Source organism: Nannospalax galili, unplaced genomic scaffold, assembly GCF_000622305.1.
Source record: "Nannospalax galili isolate Female #2095 unplaced genomic scaffold, S.galili_v1.0 scaffold245, whole genome shotgun sequence".
NCBI classification, from domain to species: Eukaryota; Metazoa; Chordata; class Mammalia; order Rodentia; family Spalacidae; genus Nannospalax; species Nannospalax galili.
Window position 1 is genome coordinate 474,391 of NW_008353009.1, and position 24,589 is coordinate 498,979.

Consider the following 24,589-nt stretch of genomic DNA (forward strand, 5'->3'; position numbering starts at 1 on the left):
CAGAGTCCTGTCTACAAAGAGGAGGGTCAACTCAGAGGAAACATCTCATTCATGCTTCCAAGTGAAGCCAGCCACAGTGGATCAGGACATTTGACTTTTCTTCACATAGGCAGAACTGGTAAAAGAAAGGAGCCAGGGGCTCCTCCAAAGCCCATGTGACCCCTGAGGAACTGATGCTCAAACAACCTTAGGAGTAAAAATAAATTGGTTTACCTGGGCCAACAGTATGGCCTTAAACACACAAAAGGAAAGTATAACCAAAGATTAAGGGGACAATATAGTTTTTTAAGAGTCCACATGCATAGCTAAAGGCTACATAACAAGCAACAATGCCAGATAGGAGATACCTTCTTTTGAGTTGTTGGCCAGGGTAGCCAAAGTGACTCCCAGATAGTAACCCAGCATAGAACTGGGAAAATGAACAGCAGACCCCAATCTTATCTAAAGGAATATTGACAACTGATTGCTGCTAGATGAGGAATAGCTGGCCTTCCTAAAACAAAGACCTCTAGATAAGCTAACTAGATTCACCAGATGGACAAATAGTGGGGAATGTCTGGGGTGCTGACAACACAGCAGACAGTAGCAGGGATAACAGAGTATAAGGGCTCTAGTGGGGGGAGGGAGGCTATGGGAGGGTGCCATCTGGGAAGTGGGTATATAGTTGAATAAGAAGGTTTGGGATGTTCTGTGTGATATACACAAAAAAAATCACAAAAATTTTAAAATGTACTATATTTGAAGAGGAAGCATGGAAATTTACATCATGTTAATTAGTAGAGGTGATAAACATTACCATTGAAATTTACCCAATGTCTTTATAGACATATAGACAGGTGCCGAGGATCCAAGTGCAACCGATTATGACTAGTAATAATCAGATACATACAGATTAGAGATGCATGTGCCAACATCTCAGTGTTAGTAGCAAAAACAATGAGTCTTTATGCAAGGAACAATATATTCTAAAATGAAATGGAGATCTTTTTTAAAGGTTAAAATCTCATTCAATTTTATGTCTTATAGGATTTATGCTGAGTTCAATATTTGTATAACTATATTAATTCAACTGTGAACCTAGAAACTTACAGCCACTTGTGAAAGAGATGTACTCTTGCTCTAGAGTGTGTTACTAAATAAGTTAAAGCTGTAATGAAATGCTTCTTCTAATCATGCAGTTATTAAATTAAAAAAAAATGAATAATGATTTTAAAAAGAGCTGAAAATTTTGGGGAGTATGTATATGTGTTTTCTGAGTTTCCTAAATTTGTTTTATAGTCCTTTTATAGTCATAATATTACTTAAGAAAAGTTTGTGCCATGCCGAGGTCTTACTTGATCTAAAAACTCTCAAATAGGTCCTGCTTAATTTGGAAAAACTGGCTTTCAAAGCATTACATCATGTTCCCTTTTCTTCCATGCACTGGGTGGGAACACCTACATTTCAACAGCAAATACTTTGAATGATGAAACACTTTGCTTAAGGAACTCCCTTTGAGAATATTATGAGAACCATGTTTCCTCTTTTCAGGAAAATCTGCAGAGTCAAGTTTTCAGTTAAATTATTTATTTAGGGCAAGAACTACAAACAGCATCTCTTCATCAACAAAGAGGCATGTGAGAGAAGGGCAGAGCTCTAGGAACTCCACATCTTCATGTATATACGGAAGAGAAAAGGAAGCCTAGGAGGCAGTGACTTACCCAAGGCCATACTGTTAGATGTTAATATACATGGACTTCAACCAAGATTCCAAACCTCCAGGTCCAAGTTCTTCCTCCAAGTTACCTAGGTTCATCCTCCATGAATCATAGAAAAAGACAGGTTCTTCTAACTGTGGCTTCTTTATATGGCGCTGGCACTCACATCTGATTCCAAGTATCCTTGAGTTGGGAAAATACAGTGGAACCAAGCCTGGCCTACAGGCACATTCTGGATTTAGATGGTTGCACTGCTCCCAGCCTGAGAAGAAGCATTGAAGAATCACAGGGAAAGCTAAGACAGAGTAGGTGATGCAGCTGTAAGGAATGACTTTGTCACAGCACAATATTGAATCAACCAGGTGCTAAACTTGTCCAATGAAGAGATTGGAAAATTTGATGTGAGTATGAAGATGAAGTCAGAGCTCCATGAAGAAGAGAGGTAATCAAAAGATTTAAAAGTTAAAAGAGGAAGAATAGAAGAATAGTGAGAAGGGTTAGAGTACAGAGATTATGAGGCACAGAGCCAAGTCTAACAGGAGGCTTGTGTTACTGTGCACTCACGGAGTTCCTGCATAGATCTCAACTATGCGACCCTGTCCTGGGGCCAATCCAAAAACTAACTAACCATCTTCATGTCTCTTTGACTTTCCACAGCTCCCCTTTGCAGAAGGCCTGTACCACTTTTACCACAACGGCCTTGCAAAGGCCAAAAGAAGACGCAGCCTATACCACAAGCAGCAGCTGGAGAGAGATCCAAGGGTGAGTTCTGCCCTGAAACCTGCCTCTGGTCTCATGGCTCATTCAGTACTGCAAACGCCAGGTGGGGAATTTGAAATGCAGGTATATATTATGATGGAAAAAAAATGGATGCTTGGCAGATACCAGTGACTCTGCTCCTCTTTTGCACATAGGAAATAACCTTAAGCTCCATGCATAGGCATAGGGGATTAAATAAAAATGCAATCACTGACCTTCCCCTGAGTTATGGCATAAAGACTTTGAATTGCCTGGGAATACGCCTGTAATGGATGGGAAGACCCACAGCAATTCAATAAGTTTATTATGGAAGGTTTCCATGGGTGAATTCATGCTCTGAGGTGGTATATACCAAGGAGTGGTATAACTGGATCAAATGGTAGGTTCATTTTCAGTTTTTATGGGTTCTCCTCACTGCTTTCTGTAGGGGTTGAACAAGTTTGGAATCCTACCAGCAATGGATGAGCATTTACATTTCCCCACATCCTCTCCAATATTTGGTATCATTTGTTCTCTTGATCTTAGCCAGTCTAATTGGGGTAAGATGAAATCTTAAAGTGGTTTTAACTTTCATTTCCCTAATTACTAATGACGTTGAACACCTTTTAAGATGCTTCTTAGCCATCTTTATTTCTTCTTTTGAGAACTCTCTGTTCAGCTCCTTAGCCCATCTTTTAATTGGGTTACTTCTTTTCTTGAGTCTTTGTTTTTGGGGTTCTTTATATATTACAGATGTTAAACCTCTGTCAAATATGTTGCTGGTGAAGATTTTCTCCCACTCTATAGGTTTTTTTCTTCACTTCCTTGGTTTCTTCTTTTGATGTACAGAAGCTTTTAAGTTTAATTAGATCCCATTTGTTGATGCTTGACTTTATTTCCTGAGCAGTTGATGTCTAGTTTAGGAAATCCTTTCCTACACCTGTGTCTTGTAGGCTATTGCCAGTGTTTTATTCTAAGAGATTCAGAGTTCCAGGCATCAAATTGAGGTCTTTGACACATTTAGAGTTGACTTTTGTGCAACATGAAAGATAGGGGTTTAGTTTCATTCTTCTACAGTTTTGCTAGCACAATATGAAAGGTACTATCTTTCCTCCAGTAAATGTTCTTGGCTCCTTTGCCAAATATCAGGTGGCTGAAATTGCATGGACTCATAGTTGGGTCTTCAATTTTATTCCATTGATCTACAGGTCTGTTTTTGTGCCAGTACCCATGTTGTTTTTATGACTATAGCTCTGTAATACAGTTTAAAATTTGGTATAGTAGTCCCCCCAACATTGTTCTTAGTGCTCAGGGTTGCTTTGGCTATCTGAGGACTTTTGTGCTTCCATATGAATCTTAGGATGGTTTTTTCCAATTCTGTGAACAATGTCATGGGGATTTTGATTGGCATTGCACTGAATTTAAAAATGGCTTTTGGTAGGATGGTCATTTTTATAATATTAATTCTTCCAATCCGTGAACATGGGAGGTACTTCCATATTCTGATGTCTTCCTCAATCTCTTTCTTTAAAGGTTTAAAATTTTAATTGTAGAGATTTTAAATGTCTTCGGTCAGGTTTATTCTGAGATTTTTTTTGAGGCTATTGTGAAGGGGAGTGTTTCCATGTACTCTTTCTCTGATTGCTTGTTATTGGTATATAGAATGGCTATAGACTTTGTAGATTAATTTTGTAACCTTCCAATTTACAGAAAGTGTTAATCATTTCTAGGAGTTTTCTAGTGGAATTTTGTCATCTCTTAGATATAATACCATACATCTGCAAAAAGGGATAATTTGATCTCTTCTTTTCCAATTATTACTCCTCTAATTTCCTTCTCTTGTCTTATTGCTCTTGCAAGAATTTCAAGCACTACATTAAAAAGGAGTGGAGATAGTGGACAGCCTGTCTGATTCCTGATCTTAATGGGAATGCTTCCAGTTTGTCTCCATTTACAATGATTTTGGTGTGGGTTTGTTGTATACAATTTTAATCATGTTGAGGTATGTTTCCTCCAGTCCAATTCCCTCTACAACTTTGAATACCAACACATGTTGAATTTTGTCAAAGGCCTTCTCTGCACCTATTGAGATGACCATGTAGTTCTTGTCTTTGAGTACATTTATATGATTTATAATGTTTATTGACTTGCATATATTAAACCAATCCTGCATCTCTGGAATAAAGCCGACTTGATCATGGTGGGTGATCTTTATGATGTGTGTCTGCATGTGGTTTGCAAGTATTTTGTTGAGAATTTTTGCATCTGTGTTCATTAAGGATATGGGTCTATGGTTTCCTTTTTTATTGTATCTTTACCTGGTTTGGGTATTGGAGTGATGCTAGCTTCATAGAAGGAATTTGGAAGTTCTCCCTCCATTTCTTTCCTTTTGAATAAATGAGTAGTATTGGGTATAGATCTTCTTAAAATGTCCAGTAGAATTCTGTTATAAATCCATCTAGTCCTGGGCTTTTTTTAGTCAGGAGGTTTTATATTACTGTTTCAATTTACTTATGTGTTATGGATCTGTTTAAGATGCTGATCTCTTCTTGGTTTAGTTTTGGTGATTCCCATGCTCTTAGATACCCATCCATTTCTTTTAGGTTTTCAAATTTAGAAGCATATAGGTTTTTAAAGTATTCTCTTATAATGTTCTGGATCTTTTTAGTGTCTGTTATGATGTTTCCCCTTTCATCTCTGATTTTGTTGACTTGGAGGTGCTCTTTCTTTCTTTTGGTTAACTGGGCTAGCGGTTTGTCAATCTTGTTTATCTTTTACAGAACCAGCTCTTGGATTCATTGATCCTTTGTATTGTTTTCTTTATTTCTATTTCATTAATTTCTGCTCTGATTTTTGTTATTTCTTCTTGTCTGCTGGGTTTGGCTTACATTTGTTATTGTTTTTCAAGTGTCTTGAGTTGCAGGGTTAAGTCATTTATTTGTGTTCTTTCTGATTTTTTAATGTGGGCACTTAGAGCTTTAAACTTCCATCTAAGGACTGCTTTTAATGTGTCCCAGAGGTTTTATTGTGTTGTATTGTCCTTTTCATTGAAGAATACTTTTATTTCTTTCCTAATTTCTCCTTTGAGCCATTCATCATTCAGGAGTGTGTTGTTTAATCTTTGTGTGTTCATGTAGTTACTAGGATTTCTTCCAATATTATTTTAAGCTTTATTACACTGTGGTGTGATAGAATGAATGGAATTATTTCAACCTTTTTGTATTTGTTGTGGCTTGTTTTGCACCCCAGTATGTGGTCAATTTTGAAGAAAGTTCCATGGGGCGCTGAATAGAAAAAAATATTCTTTGGTGCTTGGGTGGAATATTCAGTAGATGTCTGTTAGGCATTTCTTCCAATATTATTTTAAGCTTTATTACACTGTGGTGTGATAGAATGAATGGAATTATTTCAACCTTTTTGTATTTGTTGTGGCTTGTTTTGCACCCCAGTATGTGGTCAATTTTGAAGAAAGTTCCATGGGGCGCTGAATAGAAAAAAATATTCTTTGGTGCTTGGGTGGAATATTCAGTAGATGTCTGTTAGGCCCTTTTGATGTATGGTATTGTTTAATTCAGATGTCTCTCTGTTAATTCTCTGTCCTGTTGACCTACCTAATGGAGACAATGAGGTATTGAAGTCCCCTACTATTAATGAGTTGGGATTAATCTGAGTCTTAAAGTACTGTAGTACATTTTTTAAGGAGTTGGGTGCACCAGCGTTTGGTGAATATATGTTCATGACTGTAACATCTTCTTGGTCAATTTGATCAGAATGAAGTGGCCCTCTTTATCTCTTCTGATTAATTTTAGTTTGAGGTCTATTTTGTCAGATATTAGAATTGCAACTCCTGCTTTTTTCTTAGTACCATTTGCTTGGAATATTTTTTCCACCTTTTCACCTTTAGGTAGTGCCTGTCCTTGAAAGTGAGATGGGTTTCTTGCAGACAACAAAAAGATGGGTTTTGTTTCTTAATCCATTCAACTAGTCTGTGTCTTTTGACTGGGGATTTTAGTCCATTGATATTTAAAATTATTAATGAAAACTGTGTATTGATTCCTGTTGTTTTGATTTCTGTTCACATTCTTAGTGTAACCGTGCATTTCCACTGTTACACCTTCATTAAGTTTCTTTCTGTTATCCCATGAGTATAGTCGTTCTTTTCATCAGCTCTTCATATCGCTTCAAGAAATCTCTGAAGGGTTGGTTTTGTGGGCATGAATTCTTTTAGCCTATTTATGTGATGGAAGATTTTTCTTTCCGCTTCATCTGTAATAGACATTTTGGCTGAGTAAAGTAATCTGGGTTGGCATCTGTGGTCATTTAGAACTGGTAATACTTTGGTCCAGGCTCTTCTGGTTTTCATAGTTTGCACTAAAAAGTCAGCTGTAATTCTGATGGGTTTTCCTTTATATGTGATGACTTGTTTTTCTTTTGCAGCCTTCAGTATTCTCTCTTTGATCTGTATGTTTAGTATTTTTACTATGATGTGCCATGGAAAGTTACTTTTCTGGTCCTATTTGGTGTTTTGTGTGGTTTTTTTATTTGTGTGGGCAGGTCTTTCTTTAATTTTGGGAACTTTTCTTCTACAATCATGTTGAAGATCTGGTCCATACCATTATCCTGAGATTCCTCTCCTCCCTCTATGCCTATGATGTGTAAGGTTGGTCTTTCTATAGTGTCACACAATTCCTGCGTATTCCATTCTTGTGTTTTCTTAAACTTTTCATAATCTTTGCTTGAGTGGTCTAGTTCATACACTTTATCTTCCAGTCCTGATATTTTATTTTCCATTTCATTCATCCTATTGGTAAGGCTTTCTCCTGTCATTTCTAATTGGCTTATTGAATGTTTCACTTCCTTCTTCATTTCAGCCTGAGTATTCTTCATTATTTCTAACTCTTTTCTGAATTCATTCAGAAGTTTATCCCTGTCTTCTTTCAGTTCTTTGATTTCTTTGTTTGTGTGTTCTTTAAATTCACTGAATTCTTTTATCATGTTTATAATTGTTCTTTTGAATTCTATGTCCTAAGTTATCTCTAGGGGGATCTCATTCTACTCCTCTACAGGACTGTTGGTACTTGGTGGGGATATATTATTTGGGTTTTTCATGTTATTATCTTTTCACTGTGACTTTGGCATGTGGATTTCTTTTGTAGCTTCTGATTCTTGTGTGAGACTCAAGCCTTCCTTTGGTGAGTTTAGGTCTGCTTGTTTTTGTAAACTTTATGGGCCTTTGTGGTTTACTTGTTGGGCATGAAAACCTGGTTGGTCTAGGCTTCAGGTTCTCTCTTTTGATTTTATATTGGAGGGATCAAATGGCTTTCATCCTGCTGCTCAGGAGTTCCCACAGAGGCCCAAGTCAGATGAAGATCAGATGCTCTCAGGCTTTCTCCTAAGGTCTGTATCCCTCTAGTCAGCAGGCATAGTACAATTTGGGAGGATTGCTAGGTAGAGTTAGGATTTAGGACTCTCAGGCAGTCCGATACAGAGGCTGGTCTCAGGAATCCAGAGCAAGCAGGGAAGGAAGATGTTCTCAGGAATCCAGGTTGGGGGTGGGACAGTGAGGGATGAAGGCTGGTCTCAGGTGTGCAAAGGAAAGTTGAGAGAGGGAACAGGTTTTGAGAGCTCATGGAGGGCAGACCAAGGTATTGGGTTGGTCTGGATGCAAAAGATCAGGAAACAGTGGGGAGTCTGGGCCAAGAGGGTAGTCCAGAGATCTAGGGTGCCAAGAGAAGGAATAGGCCAGTGCCCACAGTAGGAGGAGAGATGAAGGTGGGGGAGCTGGAAGGATGAACGAGGCTGTGGGAGTCAAATCACAGTGGGCACAGCTGAACTTACCCAGGAAAGATGATGGCTCCAGGAAGCTGGGAACCCAGCTGGCCAGGGATGCAAAGGCAAGATGGGAGAGGGAACAGGCCCCCGAGGGCTCCAAGTGACTAGACAGAGGAATTGGGTTGGTCTGGGTACAAAGGATCAGGATGCAGTGGGGAGTCTGGGCCAAGAGGGCAGTCCAGAGGACTGGGGTGCCAAGAAGAGAAATGGGCCAGTGCCTACACCAGGAGGAGAGACAGGATGGGGGAGTTGGGAGGGTGGACCAGGTTGTGGGAGTCAAGGTGCAGTAGGAGTGGTCAAACTTACCCAGGAAAGATGCTGGCCTCAGGAAGTTACAGGCTGGGCTTGCCAGGGATGAGGGCCTGTCTCAGGCATGCAAAGGCTAGGTGGGGGAAGGAACAGGCTTTGAGGACTCCCGGGACCAGGCCAAGGTATTGGGTTAGTCTGGGTACAAAGGATTAGGGAGTCTGGGCCAAGAGGGCAGTCCAGAGGTCTGGGGTGCCCATGCTAAGAGGAGAGCTGAGGTGCAGGAGCTGGAAAGAGCAACAAAGCTGTGGGAGTCAAGGCACAGTGTGTGTGGTCAAACTTACCCAGGACAATTTCTTTAATTTTTAAAAATTTTTGTGTATTTCATGCAAAATACCTTAATTATACCTAGACTCCCCTCCCTTATCTGCACCTTTTGATAGCACCCTACCAGAATAATGCATTCTGTCATATATGTTAAGGCCTATAGAGTCACGTTTGTATACCCAGATGTCTCTCAGTGTGAGTTTATTCACTGGAGCCTGTTAAACCTGTCTAACATCACACACTTCAAAAAGACCAACTCTCCCTCATCCAACAGTGGCCAGCTGCCAATAGTTCCTCAGCTAAAATTGAGGATTCTTACCCATTTCCCAGGTTTGCTGGGTTTTTGTCTGGTTTGAGTTTGCATGGGTCTTGTGCATGTTGTCACCATTGCTGTAAGTTCATATTAGCAAGTTCTCAGTCACCTGGAAGACTCTATTTTCTTGTGGCTATCCACCATCCCTGTCTCTTACAGTCTTTGCAACCCCTCCTCTGCAATAATCCCTGAGCCCTGGGTGACAGATGTTTAATGTAGGAGTCCTATATAGGACCATGCACTCTACAATCTCTTATTCTTTACATTCTGCAGTTGTGACTTTCTGTGTTAATTGCCCTCTGTTGCATGAGAAAGTTTCACTGGTGAGAGATGAGAGATGCATTTATATTCACTCTACTCCTTGTATAGCACTGTTCCCTGAACCTTAGGTATAGAGGTTGCATTGTAGATGTGTCACTTAGGGCTAGGCTTCTCACAGATATTCATTCTCTGTGTTTGACCAGTTGCAGAACTCTGTAATTGCCTCCATCTGTTGCAAAAAGAAGCTTCTTTGGTGAGTGACGAGAGGTATACCTTCTGTATACATACAGAAAGAAATTATGTTTATTTAGGGATGTGACAGATATAGGTTTTTCTCTAGAATCTATGATCTCACCAGCCATGTGTTTGCAGTACTACACATGAGTTCCCACCTACAGAGGAGGCTTTGAGTCCAATTACATAGCTGTTGATGACCCCCAAGATAAAAATACTACTACTACATCAATAGAGATAGTTAGCTGTGCCTGTAATTGCTATGGTTATTAGGCTTTACAGCTGTAGTTGACCATTGACTGCTTTTCCCCCTTAGTGGCTTTCATAGTGTCAGAAAATACAGGGAGGAGCTTCCAGTTCAATTGTTCCAAGTCCTGTCTCCAAAGTATGCCCTGTCTTCACCAGTAGAATGTTACCTTCAAGTTCTAGTAGGCAATCAAGGACAGTAGCAATAGCCTGTGTTATTTTGGGGGTCTTTTGGACCATCCTGACCAACAACTCAAAGGGAGCTTTCTCCTGTCTAGCACTATGATTCTTGTTATCTAGCCTTCAGCTGTAGACATGCACATACACATTATATGTATGCGTATTTTTCAGCAGGTTTTTAAACTAACACATTTCTCTCTGATTTTTCACACCACTGAAACATTATTTATCTCACTTCTCTCTCCCTCTTTATAACCCTCTGTTCTCCCTTCCCAGTTAATTATCCCCAATTTCTCCATTTCCCCTTGATAACACCTGTCTCCTACTATCCCTCTCTCTTGAGCTTCTTCTTCCCCTTTACCACTGGGATTACTTTCCTTTTTCCTGGCTTCTGCAATTACATCAGGATATATTCTCACATATAAGGATTTGGAGCTAAGATCCACAAATGAGGGAGAACATATTTCACTTGTTTTTCTATGTCTGTGTTACTTCAATTAATATGTTTCTAGTTCCATTCATTTACCTGCTAATTTCATGATTTCCATCTTTTTTTAATACTAAGTAGAAATCTGTTGTGTAAATGTACTACAGGTTCATTATCCACTTGTCAGTTGAGGGGCATTTAGATTGCTTCTATTTCTTAGCTATTGTGAAAAGCACAGCAACAAACATGGATGTACAAGTGTCTCTGCAGTAGGATGAGTCCTTTGGGTATATGTCAATGAGTGGTATAACCAGATCATACAGTAGATTTCTTTGTAGTTTTGTAAGAGCTCTCCGCACTGATTTCTACAGTGGTTATATAAAATTGCAATCCCAACATCAGTGAATGAGCAGCACCTTTCTCCACATCCTCCACAGTATTTGGTGTCATGTATTCTCTTGACCTTGGTATGACTGGGGTAAGATGAAATCCTAAAGTACTTTTGGATTTGCATTTCCTTAATTGCTAAGGATGTTGAACATTTTTAAGGTGTTTCTTAGCCATTTTTATTTCTTCTTTTGAGAATTCGCTGTTCAGATTCATAGCCCATTTTTAATTGTGTCATTTTTTTCCTTGCTTCTTTATTTTTTGAGTTGTTTGCATATTCTGGATATTAATCCCCTCTGAGATGTGTAGCTGGTGAAGATTTTCACTCACCCTGTAGACTTCCTCTTCACTCAGTCAGTTCCTTTGCTATACAGAGGATTTTTAGTTTAATGAGGTCCTACTTGTTAATTGTTGGTCTTAATTCCTGAGCAACAGATATCCAGTTTAGAAAGTCCTTTCCGGCACCTATGTGCTGTACTTTACTGCCCATGTTTTCTTCTAAGTTTCAGCATTTTAGGTTTCACATTGAGGTTTTTGATCCATTTGGTGTTGACTTTAGTGGAGGGTGACAGATAATGGTCTAATTTCATTCTTCTACATGTGGAAATTCAGTTTTGCTAGCACCATTTGTTGAAGATGCTGTCTTTCCTCCGTTGTGTGTTCTTGGCACCTTTGTCAAATACCGGGTGACTGAAATTGTGTACATTCATGTTTAGGTCTTCTATTTTTGTTTCATTGATCTACATGCCTGTTTTGTGCCCATGCTATGCTGTTTTATGACTATAGCTCTGTAACATAGTTCAAGATCTGGTATGATAATTTCCCATCATTGCTGTTTGTGCTCAGAATTACTTTGGCTACCCAGGGTCTTTTGTGATTTCATATGAATTCCAGGGTGTTTTTTCTATTTCTGTGAAAAATTTCATGGGGATTTTGATTGGGATTGCATTGATACTATAAGTTGTTTTTTATATAACGGTAATTTTCACAATATTAATTCTACCAATCCATGCGCATGGGAAGTCTTTCAATCTCCTTGTGTCTTTCTTAGTATCTTTCTTCAAGAATTTATTTTTTTCATTTTATAGGTCTTTTTATTCCTAGATATTTTAATTTTTGAGACTATTATGAATGGGAGGGTTTCCATGAACTCTTTCTCCAATTGCATGTTATTGGTATAGAGAAATCTACTGATTTGATTTTGTATCTTCCCACTTTGTTGATAGTAGTGATCATTTCTAAATGTTTTCTGGTGGAATTTTGGGACCTCTTATATCATATTATCTTCAAATAGGGTAAATTTGTTCTCTTCTTTTCCAATTGATGTTCATTTAATTTTCTTCTCTTGTCTTATTTCTCTAGCAAGAGTTTCAAGCATTGTGTTGAAAAGTAGTAGAGATAGTGGACAGCTTTGTCTGGTTCCTAATTTTAATGGGAATGGTTCCAGTTTTTCTCCATTTAGAATGGGGTCAGCTGTGGGTTTGTTGTATACAGCTTTAATTCTGTTGAGGCATGTTCTCTCCAATCCAATTGAATTTTGTCATAGGCTTTTTCTGTGTCTATGAAGATGATCATGTGGTCTTTGTCTTTAAGTCCATTTATATGATTTGTTACATTTATTGACTTGCATCTATTGAACCATCTCTGCATTTCTGGAATGAACCCAGCTTAGTCATGGTAGATGATCTTTTAGATGTGTGTCTGTATGCAGTTTGTCAGTATTTTGTTGAGAATTTTTGAATCTATGTTCATTAGGAATATGGGCTTATAGTTTTCCTTTTTATTGTGTCTTTACCTGATTTGGGTATTAGATTTACACTGGATTCATAGAAGGAATGTGTGAGTTCTCCCTGTTTCACATTTTGAATAATTTAAGTAATAATTTTGAATAACTAAGAATTGGTTGTAGATCTTCTTTGAAAGTCTAATGGAATTCTGCTTTGAATCCATCTGGCTCTCGGCTTTTTTTTTTTTTTGTTTGAGAGATTTTGTATTCTGATTTCAATTTCGTTATTTGCAATGGGTCTGTTTAAATGGCTGATTTCTTCTTGTTTTAACTTTGGTCAATCCATGGAAGTTAGATATTTGCCCATTTCTTTTAGATTTTCTGATTCAATAGAGTATAGATTTTTAAAGTGTTCTCTTATAATGTTCTGGGTCTTTTGGGTATCTGTTGTGATGTTTAGCCTTTTGTCTTTGATTTTGTTGATTTGAATTTGTTCTTTCTTTTTGTTAGGTAGGCTAGGGTCTATCATGATTATCTTTGCAAAGAAACATCTCTTAGATACATTGATGCTTTGTATTGTTTTCTTTGTTTATGTTTTATAGATTTCTGCCATGATTTTTATTATTTCTTATTGTGTACTGAGTTTGGATTTGATTTGTTCTTGCTTTTCCAGATTCCTGATTTGTACCATTAAGTCATTTATTTGTGTACTTATGATTTTTATGTAGGTGCTTCAAACTATAAACTTCCCTCTTAGGACTGGTTTTAATATGTCCCAGAGGTTTTGTTGTGCTGTGTTATTTTTATTTAGTTCCAGGAATACTTTTATTTCTTTCTTGATTTCATCTTTGACCCATTCATCATTCAGGAGAGTGTTGTTTAATTTCCATGAGTGTGTGTAGTTACTAGAGCTTCTGCCTTTGATTTTAAGTTTCATTGTCTTGTGTTCTGATAGAATACATGGAATCATTTTGTTTTTTGGTATTGGTTGAGGTTTTGTTTTGTTGTTGTTTTGTTTTTAAATATTTTTTAATATTTATTTTATTTTTATTTTATGTGTGAATGTATTGCCTGCATGCATGTAAGCGTACCCATGTTATGCAGTGCCCAAGGTGGTCAGAAGAGTGTGTCAGATTCCCCTGGAACTGGATTTATGGATGGTTGCTATCCACCATGTGGGTGCTGGAAATTTAACCCGGGTCCTCTGTAAGAGCAGCCAGTGCCCTTAACCACTGAGCCATCTCTCCAGCCCCTGAGGTTTGTTTTGTGCCTCAGTACATGTTCTATTTTAGAGAAACTTCCATAGGTTGCTAAGCGGAATGTGTTTTCTTTGGTTGCTTGGGTGGCATATTCCGTAGATGTCCCTTAGTTCCATTTGATATATGATATCATTTAATTCAGATGTTTCTATATTTATTATATGTCTAGATGAGTTGTCTATTAGAGAAAGCAGGGAATTTAAGTTATCTACTATTACTGAGTTGTGGTTAATCCGTGTCTTAAAGTCCAGTAATACTGTTTTTATGAAATTGGGAACACCAGAATTTGGTGCACATATGTTCGTGATTGTTATGTTTTCTTGGTTGATTGTTCCCTTATCAGAATATAATGACCTTCTTTATCTCTTCTGATTAATTTTAACTTGAAGTCTATTTTGTCAGATATTAGATTAGCAGCTCCTGTTTTTTCTTTGTGCCATTTGCTTGGGATATTTTTTCCAACATTTCACCCTAAGGTGGTGCACATCCTTGGAGGTAAGGTGAGTTTCTGGTAGAGAACAAATAGATGGATTTTGTTTTGTAGTTTATTCAACTCACCTGTGTCTTTTGACAGAGAAATTGAGGCCATTGATATTTACAGTTATTATTGAAAAGTGTGCATTAGTTATTGTCATTTTATTTTACTATTTGTATTCTTAGTTTTAGTTTTGTTTTCAGACTTTGTACATTTTTTAATTTTCTTTCTGTAACCTCTTGAGTGTGGTCATTTCTTTTTTTTATCTGCTCTTCGTATTGCTTCACATATTCTCTGTAGGGCTGGATTGGTGGACATGAATTCTTTCATCCTATTTGCATCATGGAAGAGTCTCTTTCCCTTTCAACTAAGATAGGCAGTTTTGCTGGGTAATATTCTAGGTTGGCATTTATGAGCATTTAGAACTTGGAATACTTTGCTTGCTCCAGGTTCTTCTGGCTTTTATAGTTTGCATTGAAAAGTCAGCTGTTATTTTGATGGGTTTTCCTTTATATGTAACTGATTGTCTTTCTCTTGCAGCTTTCGGTACCCTCTCTTTCTTCTGTACATTTACTGTTTTTGCTATTACATGCCATGGGAATTTTCTGTTCTGGTTCTTTCCAATTGGTGTTCTGTGTGTTTCTTGTCTATATAGGTATGTCTTCCTTAATTTAGGGAAGTTTTCTTCTGTGATCCTATTGAAGATCTTGTCAATGCCATTGACCTGAGAGTCTTCTCCTTTATGTCTATGATGTATAGATTTGGTCTTTTCATGGTGTCCCACATTTCCTGCATATTCTCTTCCTGTGAGTTTTTAAAAAATTAATTTTCTTATTATTTGCTTGAGCAGTCCATTTTTCAACTTTGTCATCCAGTCTCGATAGTCTGTTTTCCATTCATCCATTCTGCTTGTGGGACTGTCTCCTGTCATTTCAAATTGACTTATTGAATTTTTCAGTTCCATCTTCATTTCAGCTTGAGTTTCTTCAAAAATTGTATTTCTTTCATGAATTCACTTTTCAAGTCTTTAATTGTCTTGTCATTTTATTCAGCTGTATGTTCCTATTTTCTCGAGCTTCTGTCAGAAGTTTATTCCTATTCTCTTTGGATTGTTTGAGTTCTTTGTGTGTTCTTTAAAGTCATTGAATTCTTCGTTCATGTTCATGATTGTTCTTTTAACTTCTGCATCCTAGGTATCCTCTGTGTAGTCTCATTGTAGTATACTTCCTTGGGACTGGTGAGTTTTGGTGGGGACATATTGTCTTGATTTTTCATATTATTTGTGTTTTGTGTTGTGGCCTGGGCATATGGGTTTCTTTTGTTTGGTTGTGTGTCTGCTATGAAATTCAGCCTTCCTTTGTTTAGCTGAAGTTTGGTTTGTATATTGTTATTGTAGTTTCATTGCTTTCTGATCATGTGTGTTAGTTGGTCTGTACTTTGAGTTTTCACTTTTGATTTTTTTATTGGCAGGACAGGATGGTTCCAGGTTGGCTAGTCAAGGGCTCTCAAGAAGGGTAAAGGAACCTAGGCCCAATTCTAGACTGTGAGGATCCAGTGACTGAATTCTGGAAGGTTATTCTGGAGCTCTCATATGGGAGGAACAGGAGGGGTTCTAGGTCTAAGGCAGGGATGTGGTCAGTGTAGGGAAGGTCTAACTGGCTAAGTAGAGTAAATGTGAGCCCTGGAGCAGTAAGAGAAGTGAAACTTCTGAATTGAGATTTCAGGATTGACTGTACAAGGTCCTGGATCAGCAGATTGGGTTGGAGCTGCTGCTATGTGAGCAGGTTGGCTAGTAGGTTAGAGCAGGGGTTTGTAAATCTGGGATAAGCAGAGATGGAGGACCTCGGGAGGTCTCAGGGCTCTAGCTCCAGACCACAAGCTTAAGGGGAGTGGAAGATCCCTGAGACCCAGGCTGGACTGGAAGCTGTGATGGTGGAGATGGACTCACTCTTCCAAGACTGAGGTAGGCACATATCCACGATGGGATAGGATCCCTGTGACCCAGGGAAGTATGAGAGCTAAAATCAGGTTAAACTGTTTATGCAAAAACAAATACATCCATTTCCTCAGTATGCAGATCTGCCTTCATCTTTACTAAATGGTAAAATTATATGCATACCAAAGAACAGTTTTATAATAAATTTCTTTATGGTTTATTATTATTAAGTGTTTGATTTGTATACCTGATTTGATTTATACACCTAGATACCTACAGTCACATCAAAAATTCTTGGTGCAAAATGATCTTTAGTGGAAAAAGTTTAAGAAATACTGTACTGGGTCTGCCAACCCAGCCGTGCATGCCACCTCAGCCACTTCAGGGTCCTTCTTCCCGGCCTCTTTATCACTGTCTTGTAGATGGGAAGGAAAGGACAAAGCCCAGGGAACTGCACATAAGAACAGGATAGAGAGACCTTCTACAGACTCTCAGGGCTGCACTCACCTAAGAAGCTCTTTGGTCAAAGAACCAAGATCTCCTTCCAACATAAAAACATAAAGAAAAAGATAGCAGACTGCTAAAGAGAAAATGGTGGGTTGTTAAAGAGAGGAATGGAGGACTGGGGTAGCTTTTCTATTTTGGTTTGGTTTAGCTTCAGGGCAGAAATTTCAGCCATGTCCATCTTATTTATTTCAATGTTTAAGTGAAAACCGGGGTTGGGAGTGGGGAAAGATAGGAAATGATCACAAAGTGCTGCTTTTAAAACACTCATCAACATGCAGACATGGACATTGTTTCAAAAGTATTCCATTTTTCAGGGTTTTTTTCCTGACAAAAGATTGTACACTCTGAGTATCATCATGTAGATGACTCTGTTTATTATTTATTTATTTCTGCAGTATCACGATGTAGTCTGTATCTGAGTACACATAAGACATTGAATAGGTGACTGATGAATGAGTGATTATCCTCAGAGTTAATCTATGGGATAGCACTGTTCTCCTCTTCTTTATTTTTATAATTATTCTAAAATATGTGTCCAGTAAACAGAAATATAGATTCCTATCTAGATTCTTCTTTTAACATTCACAATAATGGATAAAGGAAATAAATTGTTATTTCATAACTTATGAGTCTTATCTCTAAGAATTTCAGTTTTTATTTTTAAAAATATTATATACTGTCTTCTTGATCATATTAACACTAGGGTCACAGCCACCAAAGTAAGAACAATACATCTGGAAAGTTTAGATAGTGAGCAGAATTTGAAGATATGATGACTCAAAATCTGAATGAAACAATAAAGCTAAAATTACATCCACATATTCAGGCTCAAAACATATGTTCCTCACCTAAAATCTCTGCAAGATTTGTCCACCTTTAGCTAAGGCAGTGTCAGCAAATCTCAAAACCAAATCTAATTGTGGTCCATAGTTAACATATCAAAACCCATAAATCCTGCACAAGTTTGAAAAGCTATTAGAGAATGATTTATTTAAGATGATATTTGTTTAAAGTTTTCAACCTGACTTGTACATTTGAACTAGAGTTTTGAAATAAAATGTAGTTCAAAAGTATGGACTCAAAATTTTATTAGCAGCACACACTACTCAAATGGAAGCCAAATAATTTGGTAAAGAAGTAATATATTCTATTTGGTAAAGAGTAATCTATTTGGTAAAGAAGTAATTTGGTAAAGAAGTATTCTATTCTAACTACTCTCCCAGTAGTTATCTGTTGCCAATATCAAAACTCATTTTTTAATTTATTCCATGTTATAAGTCAGAAACCTCTATAATGGACTAGGAATATAGCTCAGTAGTAGAGCACTTAGCCTAACACTGTGAAGTCCTGGGTTGGATCCCTAGCATGGGCAAAAAAGGAGACTTCTATCAGTCCATTGAAAATGGCCCCTGCTTTTTTGTACCCTGTATTTGGGTGTTGTATCTTCCTAGCTTCTTCTCCATCTACACGTCTACCTGCCAGTCAGATGATTTAGTACTGATCTATTTTGCTTCTTTAAAGAGCTATTCTTGGTGGAATTTTTATGATATGCCAATAACCCATCACAGTTCCACTGGATAGAATAATCACTTCAAACTTTTCACAGCCCTATCGCCAAAGAAAGAGAATTTGTTCTTCGAAATGAGTACATGATTCATGTGATTTTCTTGTAAAAATCTGCGTTAATGAATGAACCAGACTTTCTTTGTCCATGGGAATTAATAATACAATAATTGATATTGTTGTTAAAGATGGATTTATCATCACAATTGAAATGAGTGATTGACAACACTCGAGAATGGCTGGTAATTGCTGCAAGTTTTTTCCTGGCATGACACTGTTAGGCACTGAAGTCTAATTGAATGCAGTAGTTTAGCCATCATTAGTGAACATCTTATTCAGCTATATGTAGACTCAGATTAGAAAAGTTAGAGTGTGGTATGAAGAAACCCATGAAAATTATGGAGCTTATAATATAGCAATTCAGTCATAATTCCACACATATATTTTAAAAGAATGTTGGAACCTCATCATTTCCAAGCAAGCCAAGAAATTTGTGTGCCTTCTACACAATTGCTAAGCTGTTTGCCTCTCATTCTTTTCTGAGACCTTGAATTCATCATCATTATGTTTAATAAAGACAGGTCATTGTAAGTACTGTGGCCAAACTGTGGTTATTCCTTTGATTTATATTAGTGAACAACTTCCTTGCTTGATTAACATTTGAGAGCAGAAAAGCACCATTATCGTTTGCTTTCAAATAGAAATCACACCCGAGAAGAAATCCCTTCTCCCACTTGTGTCTTGACCAAACCTTCCCTTAGGTGACCAAGAAAATCTGAGGCCCTTCTTCTTGCTGTCATGGACAGTACACTATTGTCTCTGAGCCTGGGCACTGGGTAAAAAGAACATGTAGAGTGTATCAAGCCTACTTAAAGAATGTTTTCACAAAGAATAGACTGGTTTCCTCCAAAATGATATCTTTTTGACATTCTGCTCTAAGAAAGGTACCATTTGTTTGCTTATATTTTTCTTCTTAGGAAATATGTTAAGTTTCTAGTTCATCTTTTAGCAAGTATACTGGTCCTAATAGGGTTTTTGAGGATTTTTGTATTTGTATAAAACTTTTATTCTAGAGGTATTGCCAGCTGCTATTTCCTCAAATTCTCATCTTCTCATAGCATAAATTGGACCAAGAGTGATTCATGACATATGAAATGTCTCATGGCTTGTAAATGGTCTTAACGGCTACTCAGTGTAGCTCCGTCACAGATTTGTATATCGTAAATTAATTTTTCCTGCTCCTGTGCACAAAGAACTACAGATCCAGAACAGTCCTATGGAAACATGAATTAGCCTTTGCCTTGAAGCTTCAAAGTATAATTTTACCATTTAGACAAAATAGACTCTGAGAGAGTAAATGACTTCTGGGGTTGCACAGTCATAACTGATGGAGAAGGAACCATACCGCTCCTCAATATCAAGCACAGTTTTGATAAAGCAAAGAAAGGATGGATATTACTCATGAACATGCTCTTTAAAATACTGTTCTCACTACAACTAAATGGACTGTGAATTGAAAGTAAGGTAGTAAAAATATGAAGGTAGTAATATAGTAAAAATATGAAGGTTTATATGATTCGTGTGAATTTAATAGTCTGAACTATGAAAGGACAAGTAAAAAAGGAAAAGGTGACGGATAGGGATAGATTCTTCCCTCTCTTCTGTTGGGTTATTCTATGCCCTACCATGACCAGAAACTGAACAGTGGGGAATCTGGGCATGCAGTTGGCTTCAGTTCCCTAGTGGCTCTCACAGTAGGAATCCTGCACATTTCTAGGTGAGAGATTGTAACATTTAAAAATAATACCTTGAATACAAAATATTTACTGAGCACAAACCAACTTCTTCATCTGCCACAGGAGCAATGGGACATGACCAGAGTCCAAATTTCCACATTCATGGAATATTGTCTCAATATTTATGTCCAACTCTCCTAAAGAATATTCAAAGCTAATTTTAACAATGCATAATTTTCACTTTATACGTTTTAGGATTCGATGCCTGAGGTATGATTTCTCTATGAAAAAGTAAACAAAGATGGTGTCTTCACTTAAAGTTCCTGGAAACATATTCTGAGACAGAGAGTTGTGCACGGGAGGTTTCTTTGGGAGTGAGATGGGCTGTAGTCAGCAGAGGAAGAAAATGACCTGGCATGTGGTAGAAACAGGGGCCTCAGTCAGTCCTACAGGAAAGCTGGAAGCAAGGATGTTCTTTCAGAGGTAACTCAACTTGAAGCAAAGGGAACAGGCTTTGGCCCTGCTGTATTGGCCAAATATTGGTAAAGCATATTCCTTAAGGAGAATATAATCTTATGCAAATCACCTCCTGCTGCCAAAGGCGATTTTGAGTGAAAGACAAACTTGACCATCTTTAGCAGCTGGAGAAGATGCACAGTGGCTCAGCAATAGCCATCTGGGAACACACCACAGTGCCCACTACAGGTGGACTATTAGCTCAAATTGTCTTTTTTTTTTTTTTAAAGGAAAGAAGCAGCCGGGCATGGTGACGCATGCCTTTAATCCCAACTCTTGGGAGGCAGAGGCAGGCAGATCTCTGTGAGTTCAAGGCCAGCCTGGTCTACATAGTGAGTTCCAGAATAGCTGGGGCTACAGGGAGACCCTGTCTCAAAAAGATCCCCCCCCCAAAAGGAAAGAAACTCAGAGGTAATTTTCTGGGTGTGAGCTTAGAGCTCAGAAATGGACTAAACACTCGTCATCCTTTGGGGAAGTGTGCTCTAACCTGCTACACTCTGTGACTTTCTATTCTGTCCCACTTCTATCTCACTTTTCCAAGTATGACAGGTCAGAGGAGGCCTGACAATGCTCTCAGGATGTGAACTAGGGCTGGTAGACATGTCTACAGTCACAAACAAGGGCCCATTTTACTCAAAGGTGCATGTCTTCCAAAGTCATGCTATCCATACTCTGTCCAGTTCCCAACCTGAACCCCTACTTGTTGCCTCCAAATCTCATTTTAAACTCGAGGGAAAAGCCTGAGTTGTGACTAATGACCTTGACCACATTTTGAGCCAGATATTGAGGCTGTGAGATCCAAGTTGAGCAGCTCCTGGTTTCGCTTTCCACCTGGTAGCCAAATTCATTTTCTAGACACCATGTCAAGAGGCCAGCAAGTGTTTATAAGTGATGTATTTTCAGGGTGACTTAGTAGCATCCGGAGAAGACGCCTGATGGGAGGGTAGGGGGAAAATGTAAGGGGAAATGTCTGCATCAATGTCCATATTGGTGGGGAAAGCTCTTCTGCTTTAATCCACTAGTTTTATTTTGCAATGGGGAGCGACTTTCAGCATTTCCTCTGGGCATTGCAGATGCGCCTGGCTTTCTGCCTCAGATAGCTGCTAGTGGTGCTATAATTAACTATTTGTGGGGAACTGGGGAGAATTATTTACTACAGCTTCAGAGAGTCAGGGAAAAGCTGTTAGTGAGTAAGCCTAGTTGTTTCCCTAGACGTGAGCACATTTTTAAACGACAGCTGCTATTCTTGCTGCAATCCTTCCTAAAGAAGCTGGGAGAGGAGGAGGATGCGACCAAGCCCAGGAAGCTCTCGGAGTTGGAACCTTCATTAGGAGGAATCTAATAGTTCATAGTATTATACGCAGGCTGGCCTCAAACTCACTATGTAGCACAGTGTCAAACTCTGTGCTTCGGCCTCCCAAGAATGGGGTCTACAGGAATGCATCAAGCATGCTTGACCCCACTGTATCATCTTTCTAACTCAAAAGACACAAGTTTTTGAATGATAAACTGGCAAGTTTTCAGGACATCTAGAAAAATTTTAAATGAATATAAAAAATTTCTCCTGACATACCCAAACTAGTTCCTTCCCCATCATTTCCCAAGATGCAAGAGGAAATGTGTTCACATACCTAAAATGTTTCTATTATCTCTTTTAAAAATACGCATTTTAAAAATGAGTATTTGTATATGCTTATTAAGCCCTCTGGAAACTTCTTCATCTGGATGCTTGCTAGCAAACCAAGTATTTACTGAATCCAACCTACGTGCTGGGCACTGTGTTGGGTACTGAGTTACAACAGTGAATAAAATAAAGTCCTCCACCCACAAAGCTTTCATAATAACGAGGATGAAGGAGAAAATTATAAAGCATAAACAAAGCAACCATATGATTGGTGGTTTTTTAAAAATAAAGTATTATAAGGATGAAAGGAGCAGAGTGGGAGGAAGAGGTCATACCATGGGAGAGGTGTTCCTAGTTTCTAAAAAGCATCTATGGTTGGATGATGTGGAAAGGTGACACTTAAAATAGATCCAAAGCAGGGAGGATATCCATGTATGTATCTGAAGATAGGGCATCTAGGTACAAGAATCAGCAAGGAAAAAGACCTGGAGTCCAGAATACATGCGATGTGTTCTAGAAATAACAAGATGTGCTCCAGGAATGACGGTAGGGCTGCAAAGAGATGAGCTAGGCATTCAAAAAGGTGCAAACAGAGAGGCGAAAGGAAGTAAGGCCAGGCAGCATTACTAGTCAAGGTAGGAACTTGCCTCTAAATGACATAGGATGTCTCTACCTATGGGCAAATGACAGAATACTTCGTGGGGCTGAAGGAAGAAAGGATCAGGGCAAACTAATTATAATGCTTTAGAAGAGAAGGGCAAGTGACTTGGGCTTGGTAGAAGAGGCAGAGTGGTGAGGAACAAGTCAAACTTGGGGGTATGCTCTGAAGAGAGTCTTCAAATTTTCTGATGCCTTTGTTAATGGAACATATTGAGAAGAGAAGGGAATGTGTCTCCAGAAATGTTAGCCTGATTTACTATACAGTGCAAATAGTACCTCCATAGTTTGGAAAGATGATGGCAGGGACAGATTAATGGAAAATAGTAGCGACTTTAAGAGTTTAGATTTAAGTATGTTAGCATTTATTATCTGAATGGAGATAAAACAATCATAAGAATTTATGAGAGAATTCAAAGTTAAGACATCAGTTTGGAGTCACCCACATAATGGTAGAATTTAGTGCCATGAGAGTGGTAGTTGAGATTACCTAAAAGTGGTGATATATCCTAAAATTCATATGGAAGCCCAAAAGGCCTTAGATAGTCAAAGAAATCATGAGCACAAAGAACAATGCTGGAAGTATTACTATACCAGATTTCAAACTATATTGCAGTGCTATAGTCATAAAAGCAGCATGATACCAGGTATGGTGGCACGTCTTTAATCCCAGCCCTCTAGACCTCGGGAGGCAGGTGGATCTCTGCAAGATTGAGGCCACCTGGTCCATATCATGACTTTAAGGTGGGCTGTGACTAGCGAGATCCTGTCAAAAAAAATCAATAAAACAAACAAAAAGGCAGCATGGTTTTTGCATAAAAACATACATGTGGACCAATGGAACAAAATAGAAGACCCAAACATAGGTGGACACAATTTCAGTCACATGATATTTGAGAAAAATGCCAAAAACACACACTGGAGGAAAGACAGCATCAACAAACCGTGCTGGGAAAACAGGATGCCCACATGTAGAAGAATGAAGTTGAACCCACAATGTACTAAAATCAACTCAAAATGGATCAAAGACTTCAATGTGAAGCCTGAAATGCTAAAGCTGTTAGATGAAAATATAGGCAATACCCTAGAAGTTACAGGTGCAGAAAGGACTTTCTAAATTGGGCTCCATTTGCTCAGGAATTAAGGCCAATGATCAACAAATGGGCCCTCATTAAACTCAAAAACTTCTGCACAACAAAGGAAACAATCACCTGAGTGAAGAAGTCCACAGAGTGTGCATTGGGCTTATATCATATGTCACATGTATATGTACCATAGAGGATTGATATTCAGAATGTACAAAGAACTCAAAAAACAATCAAGAAAACAAATGACACAATTAAAAAATGGGCTACTGGGCTGGAGAGATAGCTTAGTGGTTAAGAGCACTAACTGCTCTGGCAGAGGACCTGTGTTCAAGTCCTAGCACCCACATGGCAGCTAACAACCATCTATAACTCAAGTTTCAGGGGATCTGACACTCTCTTCTGACCTCTGCGGGCATTGCACGACATAAGTGCACCTACTACACGCAAGCAATACACCCATACGCATTAAATAAAAATAAATAAAATATTTTTAAATGGGCTACTAATCTGAACAGAGAATTCTCAAAGGAAGAAATAAAAATTACCAAGAGATATCTTTAAAAATACTCAACATCCTTATCAATGAGGGAAATTCAAATTGAAACTACAACTTC

At 38.3% G+C, this 24,589-nt stretch overlaps 1 protein-coding gene across 1 annotated transcript in view; it reads left to right on the forward strand.

Moving 5' to 3' along the window:
- Nucleotides 1-24,589, forward strand: part of Pcsk2 (proprotein convertase subtilisin/kexin type 2) — a 336,021-nt gene that overhangs the window by 34,584 nt on the left and 276,848 nt on the right. Inside the window, exon 2 of the mRNA XM_008850267.1 lies at nucleotides 2,355-2,459. Coding sequence (XP_008848489.1) covers nucleotides 2,355-2,459 — 105 coding nt within the window. The remainder of the gene's footprint in view (nucleotides 1-2,354; nucleotides 2,460-24,589) is intronic.